We start from the raw sequence: 19,811 nt of genomic DNA, 5'->3' as shown, positions 1-19,811 counted from the left end.
ACAGCCCGCTCAGGGCTGGGCACGCCGCCCTCCGGGCAATCGGCCGCTCCTGGCGGTTTTATGGCACCGGAGAAGTCGCACATGGGTCAGACACGGCTTTCGTTTAATAAACCAACACTGACTGTTCCTGATTACGGTCTCCGCCACCTCTGTTCCCCCCCCCACCCCGGTAGAAACTGTCTTGAGTGCCAGAACAAAATCCATCCTTTCCCCCAGTACTTGAGCTGGCAGAACAAAGCAGCTGCAAAGCCAGTTTTCATCCCAGTTAAAAGACACAGAGTAAGAGACGGGGAAAAGGAGGCACAGCTACATTTCTGGGCTGCTCAAGCCTGCAGCCTGTTTAAAGGCTAAGCCCAAGCACAAAGCGCCTGAGGGTGAAGCCCCACCGCTACTGCAGTCACAGGACTTGGGGCACCTGGTGAGAGCAGCACTGACACTCTCAGAAGAGCCCAGAAACCTCCTTTTTGCCTGTGAATAAAGCACAAGTCACACAACGTTACAGCTACCTGGCTGTTCCCTCTGCAGCTGTCACAGGCAGTGAAGTGCTCGTGTTCTCCATCAAAGGCCAGGAGACCAGGAACTGCATGTTGGACACTTTTCTGCTTTTATTTTAAAAAAATCCAGAATGGATGCAGTAACAGTTTTATTATCAAGGAAATTGTTTTACCATAAGCAGAGAACGGACACAGGATGGAGCAGAAGGCTCAGACAAGCAAAGTACTGAACTTCCAGACTGCCTTTTTTGTAAGAAATAACGTTACAGCTGAGTTTGAAGTAGCCTCTTTCCTTCAGAACAAGAGTACCAGCCTAGCTCAGGGTTAGATGGTCTCTAGAAACGCCCCCAGCCTTGCCCCTGCTGCTCCCAGCTCCTCAGGGAGGGGCCATGCAGGCCTTACTCTCCTCCCCATTCCCACACAGCTTCCATCTCCACCCTCCAATTTCGTGACATGGTTTCCAAGCTTGGATCTCGGATTTACTACACCATTGTGTCAAGTATTAAATGATCAGCCAGTCCCCAGGTGCTCAGGGGAACACGCCAGGGCCAAACTCGTAACTTTGCCTGGCATGAATTAACTTTCATCAAGTGCCAATTTATCTAGCAGACACATCACTAAGTTTATACATTGAAGAATTTTATATATAGAATACTGCAAAAACACAGTAAGTCTGAATTCTGCCCCTTGCTGCTCAGGAAGGTCCCTTTTCTCCCAAGCATCAAGAAAATCGACCTCTTCATCATTCTCTTGTCAAGGCAAGACAGAGACTCCTTATTGCTTCTCTTCCTTCTGATCTCCTGGACTTCCAGAACCCTCTCGCTCCGAGGCCATCTGTGAACAAACGGATTTATTACTTGTGGGAACAACAAACTGCTTCTCCTGGCCATTTTTCCCTGGCTCAGGTCAGCTTTGGCCTAGAGAATCCTCCTCCAGTGCAAGGAAGAATGTTCACTGAGAAGGGAAATCATCTCTGCCTGAGCTCTGAGAGGGAGCAAACAATCCTCCCATGACTCCTTTTCCCAGGGGATGTAACAGGCTGACACTGCAGCACCGAGGCTTTGGTTTGACATCAGGAAAGCAGCTGGCCCCAGGAAGGACAGCTCAGCACCAAGGTCACCTGGGCACTGTGCCACTGCTGTGCTGGGACAGCTCCCTGCACAGGCAAGCACAGCCTGGCCAGCTGCCAGGGCCTTCCACTGGGAAGGAGGTGGAGAAGAGAAGCACAGTGGCCTTTACTGTGGCTTTAGGCACACTGAACAGGAATTGTGTTTTACAAGCACCCTGAAGTAAGGGTATTCACCTTTACTAATTAAGTATTATTAAGTATTCACCCCTTCAGGCACTCCAAGCACTGAGGGAAAAGCCCTCTCCTTGCTCTTCTGGATGCTCCTTACTAAGAGCTCCCCCTTTTCCATGGAATGCTGTACAATAACAGAACACCCAGCCTGGAAGCACGGCCAGGATTTCAGGCCTTCAACTCCCCCTGACCTTCCACATTTGCCCCTTCAGCCAGTGTCACTCAGAGGGAGCTGCACAGAGGCTCAGCAGCACCTCCCACCCAAGAGTTCAGTGTCCTGACTGTGTCCCAGCCCAGCTCTCACCTGCAGTTCAGTGTCCTGACTGTGTCCCAGCCCAGCTCTCACCTGCAGTTCAGGGTCCTGACTCCCCCCTCCCCACCTGAGGATCTCAAAGTGACCTGGCCATGCACCTACCTTCTTGTATGCCATCTCAAAGAGTTTCAGGGAAGCCTGCTGCAGGCTGGTTGCTGCCTGCCTGATGTTCTCTCCTGTTTCACTGTCTTTACGAGCCAGAAGTTCTCTCATTTTAGCAATTTCTTCCTTTAATTTGTTGCACTGTAAAAAAAGACACAAAAGGTGAAATGCTGCACTTGGTTCATGGTTAATCTCCATCCTGTCATTTCACCACCTGCTGGCCACAGCAAAACTCCCTTTATGTGCCAGAAGCCATGAAGTGAAGCCTCAAAGTGAGTCTGCAGGGCCTAGGACTGTGCCCAGCTCCCAGTGGGCACCTGTCCACTTCACTGACAGTGTCCCAGTTGGCATTAATGGGGCTCTGTTTGCTGTGTGGGCAGAGGTGCCAGGGACAGAGCCCTGCAGGGCCATGCTCTGTGCTGGCACAGCTATGCCAGGGCAGGGCACAGCAAGCTGGCTCCCATGGATCTGGAGGTGAGCAGGGCTGCTGTGCCCTGGCCAGTCCCTGTGCTGCCCATGCAGCAGGAGCTCAGAGCAGACCAGCAGAGCTGGCTCAGCCCAGCCTGGAGCCATCTGCCAGCCCCTGCAGTGCCCCTGGCACTGCCTCCTTCCCTGCTGGGCTGCTGGAGAGGGCTCACAGACATGGGCACAGGGACAGGGAGTGACAGCCACCATCAGCACCCAGCCAGCACAGGCTGCCCCTCCTTCCCCAGGGACTCACAGGGAGCAGCCCCTGCAGGGAACTGTCCCTCAGACACCTTGGAGCCCTTTCATTCTGCTTCTTCCCAGAGTTGTTCAATTGGTAATTGAGCACACTCTTCTAAACTTGGCTTTTGAAATTCACAGTGCACTGCCTTAGAGTGGTGTGAAAAGCACTCTAGGATATTTAATATCTATTTCACTTCTAAGAGAGAAAAATTGGAGTTAAGTGGGCGCTGATTTTTATTGCCCCCAGGTTCTTGGGTGCTGTGCATGCACTGCCAGCAGAGCACAGAGCTCTGCCTCTGTCTCTGCTAACAAGGGCAGGCACTGCCCACAATCTCCAGCCTTGGAGCAAAGCCCCCCTGTGAGGAGCCAGCCCCAGCAGAGCCCTGTCCTTATCACAGCCCTGCAAGGCCACACCAAGGACACAGCTCTGTCAGGAACCTCTGAGCAGCTTCCCAGGCACTCACAGACTCAGAGACACCAACCCTGCACTTTGCAGTAAGTTATTTACCAGCCCAGCCCAAGCCCTGAACCCCTGAGGATGCCTGTCCATCCTCCCCTCCCACAGTGCAGGGCTGTGCCACCTCCACCCAGCATGGAAGCACAGCCAGAGCCAGCTGGCAGTTAGGTGGGAATGGGAGCAATGGTTTAGTGAGGAATTTTCCAGGATCAGGAACCACCTACCTCATCTGCTGGCAGCTGATCCTTGAACTCTTCCATCTTGGACTCAGTGTCGTGGATGATGCCCTCAGCCATGTTCACAGCCTCCACACGTTCCTGGGGGACAGAGCTCGTCAGGGCAGCCACACACACTGCTGACACACGTGCTGACATTGCATGCCCCAAACTGCTGAGCTCCATTCGAGTTCCCACCCAGGGTGTCCTTTCTAATGGCACCAGGGCAAGAAGAAACACACACAAACCATTCCTAGGTGCACTGTGGCCCCACAGGGCCCTAGAGGAGTCTGTGCCAGCCAGCCCTCAGGGTTCCACCCACAGTCACTCCCCTGAACCACAGGTGACCTGCACCAGCACTGCTGGCACATGGGAAAGGACAGACACCTCAGGGACAGCACAGCACACTCTGCTCCTTGGGAAAGCAGAGAATATCCTGAAGCTTCTTCAGCAACAGGAGCACTAGAGAGAACTCAAATGCTGGGTGGTTTTACTCATGGTGCCTTATTACAAAAACTCCCATTTATGGATTCCTGATGCTTTCAGGATCAGAAAAGTGTAATGAGGCAATTTTGAAAACTACAGTTAATACAAGTCAAGAGAAGTGTTAGTTCAAATAACCTGATCACCTTGCTCTGTGAGCTCACTGGACAGGGATGAGTCCCACTCAGGATTACAACAGAGAGGAACTTATCCAGCAATTTAAGATACAAAGTAATGCAGCAGGACAGTTTTCAGTGCAGTCTCTTGAGATGCCAGACCTCCCCCTAAGCTCCACAGCAAAGATGAGGTTATTCAAACAGGCCTTTGAAGTTTCTCCAGGTGACCTACAAATGCCCACCAGCCACTGCTTTGTGGCTTTAGGGGTTCTGAGGCCAGGCAGTGCTGCTTCCTGGCCTTTTGTTCCCTGCCTTGTCCCCTTCAGTCCTCTTCTGATCCCTTCCCTACTGGGGCAAGGTTTACAGCACTGCCTGGACACCTGAGAGGCTCCTGCAGACTGAAGGACACAAAGTGCATTAATTCCCTGTGCCAGCTCCAGCAATCACTAAAAACATGCTGGTGCCACATCCCAGAGTCAGCCTGTCCTGTGTCTGCTTCAAAATCAATGCTCTATATTTAGCTGCATAATTCATTAGTACTACCCTCATTAAACCAATTAGTTCCAACCATTAATCCTGCATGTATCACAGGTTCAGTCACTCCTCCATGGCAAGTGCAGTCTTTCCTTGACAAGGCCAGTGAGGATTTCCATCCCTTCCTCCTGGCCTCACCTGCACTGCTCACATGGACACAGAATGGACACCTGGAGCATTCCAGGTGCCAACTGCACAGCCAAGGGAGACAGGGGAGAGCAGTGCTGACAAAAACCCTCAGCAGAGCTGCAAGGCTGTTTGCCAGGAGCAGCAGGCAGGTGGGTTTGCTCCCTGCTGCCTCCATACCCCAGGAACTCGTCAGGGAGCAGCAAAGTGCAGTCACACAGGGAGAGGTGCCCAACCCCAAGACCCAAATGCCTCTGCAAACACCTCCCTGCAGCCCTGAGTGTCAGGAAAGGAGCAGATGGGTGGCTAAGAGGTCAGAGCCCCCAGGGATGGGCACAGCTCAGAGGGGTGACAGCAGCAGGGCCTCTGTCCCTGAATGTCCCCAGAGCCCGTTACCTTTCTCCTCCTGTCCTCCTCTGCGTACTTCTCTGCGTTCTTCACCATGTTCTCAATCTCATCTTTGCTGAGGCCACCAGAGGACTGGATAACAACTGCAGCACAGAACAGCATGAATAAAGGATCTGCTCTCACCTTTGAGGATTATTCCCCAGCCTAACAGCAGCAGTGTCGCTCACAGGCTGCACCCAGCGAGGTCCCGTGGGCAGGACAAAGACTGTGACTCTTTAAAGAGCCACTGATGCTGCTGGCAAGGTGAAAGCCTCATCTGGCAAGGTAAAAGCTTCATCTCCTGGATCTGCAACTCCCCACACTCTGCCACACACGCCCTGCCTGCTGCTCTGCAAGTCTTCAGTTAATCCTCCCGGAAAGCAGCTGCTTCATCTCTGCCTAACATGCAAGGAGAGCATGCACTGGCAGCAGGTTACTGGAGAGGGCAGAGCTGTGTGCTTACAAAGCTTTACTGCCCAGAAAAAACTCACAGCTCTTCCTTTGCCCACCCTCCTTTCCAGGGGGGACACAGCCTCGGGTGACTTCAGCTGCACCAGCAACAGGCTGAAGGGCAGGGGTGACCCAAGCATGGAGCCACCCCAGGCTGTGGGACACCATCCAGGCAGCACTGGAGCACACTCCATCCACCCCCAGAGTCACCCAGGGTTCCCTCCCTGTCCCCATGTCCCAGCACTCACTCTGCTGCTCCCGCCCGGTGCCCTTGTCCTTGGCTGACACGTGCACGATGCCGTTGGCGTCGATGTCGAAGGTGACCTCGATCTGGGGCACTCCCCGTGGTGCTGGAGGGATCCCCACCTGAGCAAGGACAGGGGTTGGCATCAGCTCCCACAGGGACACAGCTCAGGGCACATCACCCTGGGCACCTGGCACTGCAGGAGCCACTAACCAACCCACAGAGCTGAGTCCTCTGGTGTCCTGGCAGATTTAACAGGACACAGGATTCTGCCCCACACAGAAACCACAAGAGAACACCCATGTTTGGTTCCAAGGTGGTCCAGGCTCTGCTTTATTGCTACACAAGCCCCTCTTCCATAGCTGTGGCAGGATGCTCTCTTTCCTCAGTTCTGGACACAGGTTTCACTGGCCACCTCTGAGGAACCATTTTTAAACAGTGAGAGGTAGTACAGCTTTCTTCAAAACTACAAAGAAAGGCAAAGCCCTTCCTTTCTGCAGGGCTCTTCCTAGGAAGTCCCACAAACTTGAGCAGTTCAACAGTGCCCAACTTTGCCAGCAGTGACCAAACCCATTTTGCTCAGGGATCTGCCTGGGCAGCCCCCTCTGCCCCAGCAATCCTGGAGCACATCTGTTCCCCAGGGAGCAGGGTGTGGGCTCAGTTCACAAAGTCTCCACACAACTCTTCAGAATGATGTGTTGACAGTTTAACATCATGGCACACACACTGCAATCCCAACCAGGCCACAAACAAACACTCTGGGCTACCTTGGCTCACACTGACTCTGCTCCCAGGGTCTCACTAGGCTGGGATGGGCTCCCCTGGGGACTGCAGAAATCCTGGAGCTGCTCCAGGTCCCATCTTTGCTACAGCAGAGGGGAGGCCAGCATTCAGATTATCTGCTGGTACTGGTATACTGGTACTGCACAGGCTGTTTATAGCCACAGCCCTTCCTGGTGACCAGGCCCTAAAGCTGCAGTGGCCCCAGTGCCACACAGAAACTCTGAGCTCCACCTTCAATGCCAGCTGGCCCTCAGCCACACACAGGCTGTGCCTCTGGAGGCTGCTTTTGTACTACAAAGGGATCAAATGTCTTCTTGAAGACGACTTCTCCTCAACACTGCCTTCAGGGGGCAGCTGGAATGGAGAAGGCTCTGAATGGCTCCAAGAAGGTCAAGTTTAAGGTCAGGAACAGAGAAGCCAACGTACCAATGTGAACTGGCCAAGCAGTTTGTTGTCACTGGCCATCTCTCTCTCTCCCTGGCACACTTTGATCTCCACTTGTGTTTGCCCATCAGCAGCTGTAGAGAACACCTATGGAAAAGGAACAGGAAATTACTGCATAGCTAAATACAACACTAACAGTTACAAGCTGACTGAATAAAGAAGAAAAGGAAGCTGCTTGGAAAGAAAAATCATGAAATGCTTGTAGCTCTCATGCTCCTCTGACAGAACTCCAGGGCATCCAGGCTAGCAAGAGCCAAGCTCACTGTTATCTTGTCCTGTATGCACCTGGGGACACAAAAGCTGGCATCCATGGCAGCAGCAGGTTCCAGGGCAGCCAGCACATCCCAGAACATCTCCTCTGAAGCAGCAGCTCCAGCCCACACCCCAGGCAGCTCAGGTGTTATCAGAGAGAGCACACAGCAGCAGGCCCAGACAGGGCCAGGGGAAGGAAAGGATCACACCCCAGTGTCCAGGACATGACCAGGCAGAGGAAAGATAACCCCTCCCAGGCACTCAGCCAAGCAAGGCACTCTCCCATGGGCGTGGTGCTCAGTCCCTGAAGGGCTCCACACAATCCTTCTTCAGAATGATGTGTTGACAATTGACATCATGGCACACACACTGCAACAGCCCTCACCAGGCCACGAACACCCTGGCACATCCTGGCATCATTAACACAACTGCCCTCCCCTCTTGGGCACACCAATAACCAGAGATACTCAGTGGTTGACATTAAGCCTGATGTTTCCACTTCTCTTGTCACATAAGGAGACAAAACCATCTGCTGGGATGCTCTGGGTGCCCTTTCCTGAGCTGAGAGCACCAGCAAAGTCCCACCCATCCAGAGTCACCTCTTACCTGGCTCTTCTTGGTGGGGATGGTGGTATTCCTGTTGATGAGCTTTGTGAAGACCCCTCCCAGGGTCTCAATGCCCAGGGACAGGGGAGTCACATCCAGCAGCAGCACATCTGTCACATCCCCAGCCAGCACCCCACCTTGGATAGCTGCTCCAATGGCCACAGCCTCGTCAGGATTGACTGCTTTGCTGGGAGCACGGCCAAACAACTCCTGCACAGTCTGCTGCACCTGAGAGGAGACACAGCACAGCTCACCATGGGGGAAGCACCACACACACAGCCACAGCAGCCTTGCCTCAGCCCCTGGCCTTCTGCTGCTGCTGCTGCCATGGAAGCTGAGACACAAACACTGAGCCTCACTCAGCTCCGTGCTGCTCCCTCACAGCACAATGTCCCCAAGGCAGCCCCCACCAGAGCCACATTCCCAGGGGATCATCCCAGCCTTATCTGGGAGTCAAGGACTGCTCCCTGGGAACAGGACACAGCTGCCGAGGACAGCACAGCTGTGGAGGAGCACAGGGAAGGTAAAAAACCCAGCAGCACAGTCCATGTTGTTTGTGTGCAGTAAAGGCAAAAGAAAAAAAAAAAAAGGGGAATTGTATGAAGAACAGCATTTTCCTGTTTATTTTGTGGGCTGTTTCAGCAGAAATGTCCTTTGTCAGCACTCCCAGCTCTGCCCATTCCCAAGGACTGTGCTCATGATCCCAACAGATTTCCTGCTGAAGCCTGCACACAGGAATGCACTGAGGCTCTGCCCCAGAGCACAGCTCAGAACTGCCCCCTACAAGGCTGTGGGTTTCCTCTCCAGTACAGGTGTGGGGCACACCTGTGAGGGCACAGGTGGGTGGGATGTGCCTGGAGAACTGCTGGAAGCAAACACCCAACTGTGCACTGCAGCCAGGAGACACCTGCCCAGAGTGCTCATTACAGAGGAGGAATGTGTGTGAGCATGTCACTAAATGCAAGCCTTTCCCTCTGGAGGTGTATTTTACAGTGGAACACAATACTTGTAACCACTCACAGTCCATCTCCCAGAGCACTGGCCACGGGAGAGCTCCAGGGAAGCCACATTCCCTCCCAGCAGGGGAAGAAGCAGAACAAGGTACCCAAGAGAAGCCTGGCCGTGTACAACACACTGGCACCAATTCCAGGGGCAGAGCTCTAACCACAGGCACTAGGAAAGCATTCTGTTAGCTCAAAGCCTGCTGGGGGTTATGAGGGGAAGAAGGAAAAATAAAAATCAATATTTAAGTTCTGTCTTCCACTCCTAAAGGATACATAATGTTTCAGGAAAAGGTTTTGTCTGTCATCACTTTATACATAGGTAATCACACCATTTTTCCTTTATCCAGCTGGAACAACAAAGACTTTGGGAACATACAGCAGAGTTACTCCACCTCAGTTTTGGCCAGAGCAGGAGCTTCTGTTTATCTTGCTGCTCTGGCTCCCCTGTCTGGGTGACCTCCTGCTCACACCAGTATCACCTCCAGCCACCAGGCTCATTAATACAGGGAGGAAAAACCCTCCCACCAAACCCCAAATCAACCCCAAGCAGGACCATGTACACACCTACTGTCCTAGAGGGGACCTACAAATCACAAAGCAACAAATAATCCAAGCCTGAGTGCTGCCTCTGGAGTGAGATTTTGGTGCTCCCTGCAGGACAGGCCAGGCTGTACCCCTGGAGGGAGCAGTGACCATCCCAGTTCAGCTCTGGGATGGGGGAGCAGCAGGCATGGCTGGAACAGGAGCAGTCAATCACCTGCAGACAGCGTTTATCTGCACAACTGTGCATGTCAGCACAGCAGGCTTTAAAGCCACCTGCTGAGCTTATCTCCACAGAATAAGGGCCAGGCTTTAGATAAGGAGTGTCTGGAAGAGCCAGGGAAATGGGGCTGCCCCCAGCAGCCAGCTCTGATTACACACAAGCAGCAGGTACCAGAGGGGTTCTGCTCCTGCAGGCTCCTCACAGCTGGAGGTGCTGGAGATGCCTTGGAAGGCACTGCTGACAATGGCTGTCACTGAAATGTGCCTTTAGCACACGAGGAAATGCCTTGTACACCTCAGCAATGCTGCTCGTGTCCAGGGCACACCACAGTGTCAGGATGCAGCTGCACTTTCACCTCCCAGCACATCCCCCTTGCCTCTGAAGTCAGCCCCAGCCCCAGCTGCCATGGGATCCTCACTCAGAGTGCTCTGAGCACTCCCAGCCCCTCTGCTCTGACCAAACCCAGCCAGCACAAGGCAGCAGTGCCACAGCAGCCCCTGAGCTCATACCTTTGGCATTCTGGTCATGCCACCGACCAGGATGACTTCCCCAATGTCACTCTTGCTGACTTCAGCATCCTGCATGGCTTTCTGGCAGGGGGCCACTGTCCTCTTGATCAGGTCAGCCACGATGCCCTCGAACTGCGCCCGGCTCAGCTTCATGTTCAGGTGCTTTGGTCCAGAGGCGTCCATGGTCAGGTAGGGCAGGTTGATGTCAGTCTGTGGCATGGAAACAGGCTCAGGAAAACCAGCAATGGGCTTTACATCAGCTTACAGCTCCTGCTTGGCCTGCACTGAGGCATCTGTGTGGCTGCTCACCCTCCAGCCCAGTGGCAGCAGGCACACTTTTATGTTGTGCATTGCAGAAAGAAGACAATTATTTTGTTCCACACCTCATGGTTACAACTGTTAAACCCCAATTTTAGTACTTCAAGGTCTTTCATCGTTAAGCAAATCAATTTGTCACAGCCAGGAGGTGAGAGCAGAAACACTGGAGGTGACAACCTTAGTGCTGCTCCTTCAGCACAACCAAGAAGAAACCAAGCACAACCCATCTGCAGACTTCCAGATTCTGCCAACTGACTCACATCCCACACCAGGTAAACTCCTTGAAGGTATTTCCTTCCCTCCTGCCTGTTCCCTAAATGCCAACAGCTCACGTTCAACAGCTCTGCTGCCATTTAACACAAAGTTAATCAGAGCAAGGCACCATAATCCCCACTTCTTATGGCTGTTTGCCACATGCTGGATTTTTAAAGTAAATCTTACACTGAAATCATCTGATTCAAGTGCTGAGTCATGCTGACATCAAAAGACACTACAGTCCAAAGCAATTAAAACATTAGTGCTTTGAGCTCTAAATATTAAGTTTCCACAAGAATTAAAGTCCTGCTGCTGACTACAGGTGTGCACTCACTTTATACACAGCATGGTCAAAAGTATTAAGGGAAAACAGGACCAAAAGCAAGTTGTTTTCACTTCACTGCTAAAGAGTTAAGGAATTCAGTCTTTCCTGGTATGAACAAACTGCATTTGCCAGCTCTGGAGCTCATAAAACAGAGCTTGCAATGTTTGTGGCAGAACTATGCAGCCATTGTGACTGCCCTCAGCTCCTTGCTATGAGCTCCCCACTGGCCAGCAGAAAGACCACCATCAGATAAAATTAAAGATGCTTATTCAGAAGCCAGAACTTGGCAGAGTCCCCATTTCAATTACTATATAATTGACCTTAATTTCACTTAGCCAGGACTATTACACTCCAAACTTGCTACTTCTCCAGTTCCTTATTCAGTAATGAGTAAGACATGCTTGACTGCATTAATATACAAAGCTGATGAAAAAAAAGGAGGGAGGGTGGCTGCTTCCCATTGTCCAGCAAACTCATCTATAGGCAAAGAAGTCAAGAGTCTGTACAGGAATTATTACACAAATTGGCTGTTTCAGTGGAATGAGTAGCACCAAGGTTTGGAACTCTTGCACAGAGCTATAAGTGGTTCCAGTCACCCAGCAGCACTGGCTGAATTCCCTGATGTACAGAACAGGTTGGGAAGGTCACATTCCCTGCAAGATCAGAAGCTGTGGTGCCAGAAAAAGGGCAAAACCCAACTCAGCTTCCAGCAGTTCCCCATGGTCTGAAAACCCACCCTGCAGAGTGAGCTGCTGTGCCAGTGATGCCACTGGGTTACAACAGTGTCAGAGCTTGGTAAACAAAGGCAGTGCAGAATTCAGGGTCTCCCAGTGCTGTAGTGGATGCTCTGCACCCAGGCACGTACCTGCACAGATGATGAGAGCTCACACTTGGCTTTCTCTGATGCTTCTCTCACCCTCTGAAGGGCCATGTTGTCTTTAGTCAGGTCAACTCCAGTCTGAGGGACAAAAACAGGGTTAGCAGACTCTCAGCACCTGCTCAGGAGTCCCTCCCTGCAGTTCACCTTCTCAGAGCTCTCAATTGAACAGCTACTTCTAGAGCAGACTGCCACAAGCACTGTGCTGCTCTCTCCCTGCCCTGAGGGGCACTCAGCATTTCCAATCTGCCTCCCTGCTCTGCAGGTATCATACAGGGAATTACAGACTGAGCCTGGAAAGGCTGCAGCAGCACAGACACTGACAGCATTGAACTAGGAAAGGAGTTGGAATTACACTGCTTTCCTCTCAGCAATCCTTGTTTGCATCTGTCCTGTCACATTCAACTGCACCACAGATGTTTACTTTTAAAAGCAGACTGTGTATAGGACAGTCGTGCCACAGAGAGAAAAAAAAAAAATGTGCCTTCCTGGAAAGGAATATTCCACTTCAAGAAAACAAGTGTAAGAAGTGAAAGCAAGGTTAAAGAGTGTCTAATCCTCTTAAATTCCAGCTGTGACAGAAGTGACAAATCAAGACCTAAGAATTTAAAAGAATTCTCATTCTTCTACAGAAGTGAGGTTGAAAAGCAGTGTAACACAGGGCTGAGCTCTCAACAGACACCTTACCTCTCTCTTGAACTCCTTCACAATATACTGTAGCAAAGCCTGGTCGAAATCTTCTCCACCCAAGAAAGTGTCACCATTGGTGGACTTCACCTCAAAGACTCCCTTCTGGATTTCCAACACAGAGATATCAAAAGTGCCACCACCCAGGTCATAGACAGCAATGCTGCAGGGACAGAGGCAGGACAACGTTACCTTCTCACAGAGCTCACAACTCCTGCTGCTCCAGAGATGTGAGCACAGCTCACACTGCTGCCCACACAGGCTCAAAGCCTCTCCAAGGACAGCAGTGAACAATCCCAGAGTCCATCCCCCTGAGCACTCAGTCCATGTGGGGGTCTCTGGAAGATGTGCTGCACAAAGCCTGACCTCGCCCCTTTTTTCAGAGAGAACAGCTCCTGCCTCTCCAAAACCAGATATTCTCACACCCAATGACAACAGCAGGGACACCAGAACTATTATGATTTTTTTTTTTTTAAATGTGAAGTTTTCCCAGCATTATCACTACCCCAGAAATATATAGAATGTCTAACAAGAAGCCTGCACTTCTGTAACCAGCCCTGACAGGGACACAGGGCTGAATGCAGGCAAGGGAGCTGGCACAGCTCAGCACAGCTCTGTGCTGCCCATCAGCACCTCTGGGGACAGCCTGTCACCCAGCTGTCCCCAGTCACACCCACCTTTCCAGGTAAGGACATTAAATTGACACTCAGGTTGGATAATTAAGTTGTAGCTGCGAGTTATGAACTCTCTTTAACAGGGATGGCTGGCACAGAACAGAGGTGACATTACTGAGCTCTCACTCACAGCTCTGAGTCCAGCTTGGCACAGCTCCAAGCATTGCTCTAAAGCCCAGCAAGCAGAGCAGGCACATCCCAGCAGGTTTATCTCACAGGTTGGTGTTACACTTACACTTTGTCTTCAGACTTGTCCAGCCCATAGGCCAGTGCAGCTGCTGTGGGTTCATTGATCACCCTCAGCACGTTCAAGCCAGCAATCTGCCCAGCATCTTTGGTAGCCTGAGGAGGAAAGGGGACAGTGCTGACTGCTGAGAGAAACTGAAGGCAGTTTATGAGCCCCAAAAGCTCCCAGCTTGATGAGTACCTGTCTCTGAGAATCGTTGAAGTAAGCAGGGACTGTGATCACGGCGTTCTTTGCTGCGTGTCCCAGGTAATTTTCTGGAAAAGGAGACAGAACAGAAGTTCTCCTTGTAAGAACACCAAGTTATCACTCACAGAATGGCTGGGAAGGGTGCAGCTGAGTAGGAACAAAGCCACTCCAAGCCTGGCTGCCCCAGCCTGTGCTCAGCAGCAGCCAGGGAGACACAAGGACTGCAGCGTCCAAGGAAATGGAGCTCCCCCTTCTGAGTGAGAGTGAATTCAATTACAATCAGAATCAACTCAACCAGCAACCAATTCTGCTATGAGTATCTTTTTAAGTAGAGCACTGATACTCTGCCAAAGATTCAAGATTGAGGCAGGCACTGATTTTCCTTGAGGCTTCCTAGGAGCCCACCCTGGTCCCTTCCTCCCAGCCCCAGCCCTGCCCTGTGAGGGTCTGGTCCCGGGAAAGTGCAGTTCTAGCAGCAGCACTGCCACCTACAAAGCACAGAGACAGCAAAGAGCAAGGCTGTACCCACCTGCAGTCTCCTTCATCTTCATGAGGACAAAGGCACCGATCTGGCTGGGGGAATAGAGCTTCCCATGAGCCTCCACCCAGGCGTCCCCATTGGAGGCACGGACAATCTTAAACGGGACGTTCTTACTGAAACCACAGAACTCACACTCAGCTCCTGCAGCACCACAAATCCCTGACAGCAGCATCAGCACATCAACACGTGTAAGTTCTAACCAAAGAACACTGAACTGGCCAGCAGCAGCCCCAAATCCAGAGTCCCAGAAGTACCAATGACAGATTGCTGCTGCCAACACTCATACAATACAAATAATTTATGTATACAAACTTAGAAGTATTTGAGACAAGTCAAGAAAGTATGACTTTCACACTCTATTTAAAGTCTCAAAAAAATGAGAATTAAGTGATCAAATGCACAGACAGGACTCATGCCTATGCACCAGCCCTGCAGAGAGCTTACACACAGCACTGCTCTCTGCTGCTTTAATCAGACATCTCATTTCACCACAGGCCTGAGGTACAACCACACAGCTTTGATTGCAAACACCCTCCAGAACTAGAAAAGTCTGCACTGCAAGCACCAGCAAGCCTTTTTTCTTCTTCTCTGGAATCCTCAGTGTGATGAGCAATGAATGCAGCTGAACACAGCCCGGCCCTCAGGAATATGTTCACACACATTCCTCCTCTGTAACGAGCACTCTGGGCAGGTGACACCTGCAGCCTCCAGAGCTGGGGGCACAGAGGGCAGAGAAGCCTCCAGAGCCAGGGGCACGGAGGGCACAGCGGGCACAGCAGCCTCCCCCCAAGCATAGCCGCGTTTGAGGCACACCAGGCCGTGCCAGCCCTGCCATGTGTGCTGTGCTGGCAGTGTCACTGTCCCCTGACTCACATGTCCTTCTTCACTTCGGAGTCGTCGAAGCGGCGGCCGATGAGGCGCTTGGTGGCATAGAAGGTGTTGTGGGGGTTGGTGACCGCCTGGCGCTTGGCTGGCATCCCCACCAGGCGCTCGCCCTCGGCCGTGAACGCCACCACGGACGGCGTGGTACGAGCCCCCTCCGAGTTCTCCAGCACCTGGGGAACAGGCAGCTGTGACATCCCCACACTCACCTGGGGACACGGGGGACAGCCCGTGGGGAACAGCCCTGCTCTACTCACCTTGGCTTGCTTGCCCTCCATGACAGCCACGCACGAGTTGGTGGTACCCAGGTCAATGCCAATAACGGCACCTTTGATGGCTTCTGAGCTGCAGAGCACATCAGGGCAAGGCAAGTTACCATCAAAGGAAAACATCCACACAGCAAAAAAATATTAATGTTCACTCTCAAACACGGGACAAAGTGATTTTCCACTCAATGTTGATGCAAACCCAGGCTGGATCCTGACCTCAGGTGTTCTCTGATACTTACACTGCAGTTTAAGCTTGTGCCTCTGGTCTGAATCAGATCACTTATAGGTAAACCCTTGCTTGCTAAATTAAGCATATGAAACATTACTCTTCCCCAGAATATCTTTACCACATATATGTACTTATAACTTCTCAACAACCCTTAGGAATTTGGTATAAGACAAAGCTGTAACTAACTTTGTCCCTACAGACAGGAGCTGTTTTGGGTTACTTTTGATCACAGAATCCCAGACTGGTTGGGGTTGGAAGGGACCTCAAAGCTCATCCATTCCACCCCTGCCATGTCAGGGACACCTCCCACCATCCCAGGCTGCTCCAAGCCCAATGTCCAGCCTGGCCTTGGGCACTGCCAGGGATCCAGGGGCAGCCACAGCTGCTCTGGGCAACCCTGGTGTTCAAACTTGTTTGAAAACATTCACCTGGAGTTAAAACACTAATAAATAAATTGTATTTGTTTATTTCTCATTACTTAACATGGGGGGGAATACACAGTGATACATTACTTGGCCCATGCAGAGTGCTCTGGGCCAGAGCCAAAGCAAACCCCCTTCCTGGTCCTCAGGAGCAACAAATGAATTTAATTATGAAAAATCGGAGTGGTTCTCACACAAGACAAATTTGAACTCCCTCCGGCCCTCTGGGAAGAGTGCATTACCCCTTCTGAGGCTCAAAGAATCCCTGAACCACACAGCTTTGCTTAGAAAGCCACATTCTGGGATGGAGAAGGCATTCTGCAGCACAGCAGGACTGTGCTGATCTCCAGAAATGTCATCTTCTCTGTGCCCAAGCTGCTAGGGGCTCTAATTCCAACAACAGAGCAGTGAGCTTGGAACATTCAGGTGTACCAGACAGACCCAGCTTTCCCAACACAAACCCATTTCCCAGCCCATGGCCTGAATCAGCATCAGCCACAAACTGTTCCCTTCTTCCACTATCCTGCAACAAGGAAAATGAGTGATTCAAATGCATGTTCAAAATGAACTTTATCTGCAGGGGAATGGATCCAGGCATCACCCATTTCATATCAGTGTAAAACAACCTGTCCCATCAGTGTTTGGGTTACTTTTTGTTTGGTTAGTTTTAATCAAACAAATCTCAACAATCCACGTTTTGTGGGGACTGCTGGTGGTGGGAACAGCAATTCTCAAAGCTCCCCTGGAGAGAAAGATAAAGAAGAGATAAAGAAACAGCCCTAGAAAAGTTATGGGCAGAGGCTGCAATTTTATTCTGCTGGCTTGGCTCTGTTACCCAATCCCTGGCCTCGATAATCAGTTCTGGTATCAGGAAGAGAGAAAATAAAAACACCAAGAGCCAAACACGACCACCCCAAGGAACACTTACGCATATTTCCTGCTGGATGCTGCTCTGAGAACGTTTTGGCTGAGGCCATTCCAAAATGTCTGTAAAACAGAGATATTCTAATGAGAATTTAGCTTAAAACATCAAGAGGTCTTCAAAGCTTTCAGAAGCAGACAATGTCTGGAGCAACACTGCCCTACTACAGTGCACTGTCTTCAAAAACTTAACTGTAAAGGAATGAAGAACTTGAGCAAGACTCAGACTGACATTAATTAGTGTAGTTATTGGGGTGGGGACTGTTTATCTGCCATAACCCTGACTTCTATGACCAGAACCGAGCTATTCCCCCCCATACAGAATAACCCTTGAGCACATTACCAAGGAAAGACATCTCAGTAAGTCAACACTGACCCTCCAGCATTCCACGAGCAGCAGCAGATAAACATTAACCTCATTTCTCAGAGCTTTGTGCCTGGTCAGCAACAAATGCCCCACTGCATCCCTGGAGGAACCTGCAGCTGAGATTTTGCTGCACAACTCCAGCTACACCCGTGCAAAGCAGCATCCCGGAGAGCTCGGGAAGCGTTATCCCCCTTTTCTGATTAAGAACAAACTTCTAATCACATATCTTAGTGCAAATGGGACCGAACCATGACTGTTTGGCTGGTATTTAAATATGTGAGGCCCAGGCACAGCGCGTGGCTCAGGCTGCGACAGAGCAGAGCCAGCAGGGCCAGCACAGCGCGGGGGATTTGCTGTCCCCGCCTGTCCCTAAATCGCCTCCACGTGCCCTGCCCGCTCCCCGCGGTCACCGTCACACGGGCGGTGAGGAACCGAGCAACCTTAGCGCAAACCTCCTGAACGCAAAACACACTCAAGCACGGAAAACACCCCTCTACATCCCTCAGGACCGCATCGCCCGCACCCGCACGAGCCTTTTCTTAATAAAATCTGAGCACTCAGGGGCCGCGGCCCGGGCCAGGACTCGCTCACAGGCAGCCCCCTTCGCTGTTCTGTGTGCCCCGGGATGCTCCGGGCCTCATAGCGAGCAGTGCCCTCCCTGTCTGTGTGCCCCGGAGCGCTCCAGGCCTCAGGACCCGCGGTGCCCTCCCCGTCTGTGTGCCCCGGAGCGCTCCAGGCTTCAGGACCCGCGGTGCCCTCCCCGTCTGTGTGCCCCGGAGCGCTCCAGGCCTCAGGACCCGCGGTGCCCTCCCTGTCTGCGTGCCCCGGAGCGCTCCAGGCCTCAGGACCCGCGGTGCCCTCCCTGTCTGCGTGCCCCGGAGCGCTCCAGGCCTCAGGACCCGCGGTGTCCCGGCCAGGCCGCGGTCCCGGCCGGTCCCGGCCCCTCCCGGCGCTGACCTGCGCGGGGCGCGCGGGCGGCGCGGGCGCGGCGCGCGGCAGCAGCAGCGGCAGGCGGCTCGCGCTCAGCATGGCGGCGGTGGCAGCGGTGAACGGGGCGCGCGGGGCCGCGGCTCTTCTGGAAACCTCCACCCACGTGGGCCACGGGGGGGCCGAGCCGCGCCACAGGACCCCCGCCGCGGGCTGGCACCAATAATGCCTGACTCGGCCGCTCGCTTTCGGCGCGCCGCTCGGACTCCGCAAACAGCGGCGCAGCTGCACGCTGGCTCCCCGACACCGACACAGAGCTCGCTGTACCGGCTGGCGCGCCTCGGGGCGGAACACGGGAAGCGGAGCGGCGCGGCGCACACCGGCGCGGTGTCGGCCAGCCCGGGTCCTGCGGCGGCCGCGCACTCAAGGTCGGACAGGATAAAGCGCAGGCAATTGCAGCGGCCTTGCGTCAGGCCGTGGGCCGCGCATGCGCAGCTGGCTGGGGGTGCCGCCTGCACCGAGGCCGCCCCGCGCATGCGCCGTTGAGCGCCGGGCCCTCAGTGCGGCTCGGTCGGGACCGCGCTCGGTCCTGGGACATTCGGCACAAAAACATCAGCGCAGCCCCTCAAACCCTGCCGCTCCCTGCAGGGGCAGAATGGGCTGTAGGAGCAGGTGCGATTGGGAAAATACCTGTGAGGGTTGAAAATGATACTTGCTGAGCCGCAGAGGAGAAGCAGGACTTTAAATCAAATCAAGTAGTTCAGAATTCCCACAGCATTCCCAGCCTGAAGGCAAACCCAGCACTGAGCCAGCTCCTGGGAACACAGGAGCCCTCTCGCAGTGAAATGCAGAGCAGCAGGAGCGCTCAGACAGCTCTTGGGGGCAATCCTCATTCATTTAACACTTAGGCTAATTGATTTCACTCCTCTCCCAGAAGGGCTCTCCAATGACCTTTGTGACAATTGATAAAAGATTCGTGTTAATAACAAAAGTATTGGGGTTTGTATAAACCAGAATACTAAGCTCTGAAGTGAAGCGTGGACACTAGGTAAAGGAAAATATATGATTAAATAATTGTGTTTTAAATCACCTTGTTATGAATATTATGTTTTCCAAATAAGTTGTATCGACTACCAGCTTGCAAGATCAGACTTCCCAATAGCCCTTCCTGCCTTTGTCTGATCAATACTGCTTATTTCAAGGACCAGACTTCCACATTTCGTTGTTGGTTATCTACAAGGAGCAGATCGTTATCTGTGACTGATCATCCCCAGAGACTTTGTGAAGTTGGATACAGATGTTTATTCGACCACCACTGCTTACCTGGCAAAATTATGACAGCAAAAAACCAAAAATTATTGATTACAACGAGAACCCACAGTATAAGAAGAGGC

The 19,811-nt window shown here is 52.4% G+C and overlaps 1 protein-coding gene and 2 non-coding genes across 3 annotated transcripts; all 3 read right to left on the bottom strand.

The window, feature by feature from the left end:
- Positions 1-581: 581 nt before the first annotated feature.
- Positions 582-18,547, bottom strand: HSPA9 (heat shock protein family A (Hsp70) member 9). Its single transcript, XM_014889919.2, has 17 exons — positions 18,448-18,547; positions 17,131-17,189; positions 15,540-15,627; positions 15,274-15,455; positions 14,389-14,513; positions 13,854-13,927; positions 13,662-13,768; positions 12,753-12,915; positions 12,054-12,146; positions 10,291-10,500; positions 8,015-8,242; positions 7,139-7,243; positions 5,934-6,051; positions 5,245-5,339; positions 3,599-3,691; positions 2,210-2,350; positions 582-1,328 (listed from the first exon to the last, which is right to left on the bottom strand). The coding sequence occupies exons 1-17, from the start codon at positions 18,517-18,519 to the stop codon at positions 1,269-1,271; spliced, it is 2,013 nt and encodes a 670-aa protein (XP_014745405.1). The 5' UTR covers positions 18,520-18,547; the 3' UTR covers positions 582-1,268.
- Positions 6,582-6,650, bottom strand: LOC148222067 (small nucleolar RNA SNORD63). Its single transcript, XR_015807132.1, has one exon. It is a non-coding gene; the product is annotated as a small nucleolar RNA SNORD63 (small nucleolar RNA).
- Positions 7,701-7,772, bottom strand: LOC148222066 (small nucleolar RNA SNORD63). The gene has a single exon (XR_015807131.1). It is a non-coding gene; the product is annotated as a small nucleolar RNA SNORD63 (small nucleolar RNA).
- Positions 18,548-19,811: the final 1,264 nt, after the last annotated feature.

The sequence above is a fragment of the Sturnus vulgaris genome, chromosome 15 (genome assembly GCF_052056855.1).
Source record: "Sturnus vulgaris isolate bStuVul1 chromosome 15, bStuVul1.hap1, whole genome shotgun sequence".
NCBI classification, from domain to species: Eukaryota; Metazoa; Chordata; class Aves; order Passeriformes; family Sturnidae; genus Sturnus; species Sturnus vulgaris.
Note: the sequence above shows the minus strand (reverse complement) of the source record. Positions and strands in the feature narration are given on the sequence as shown.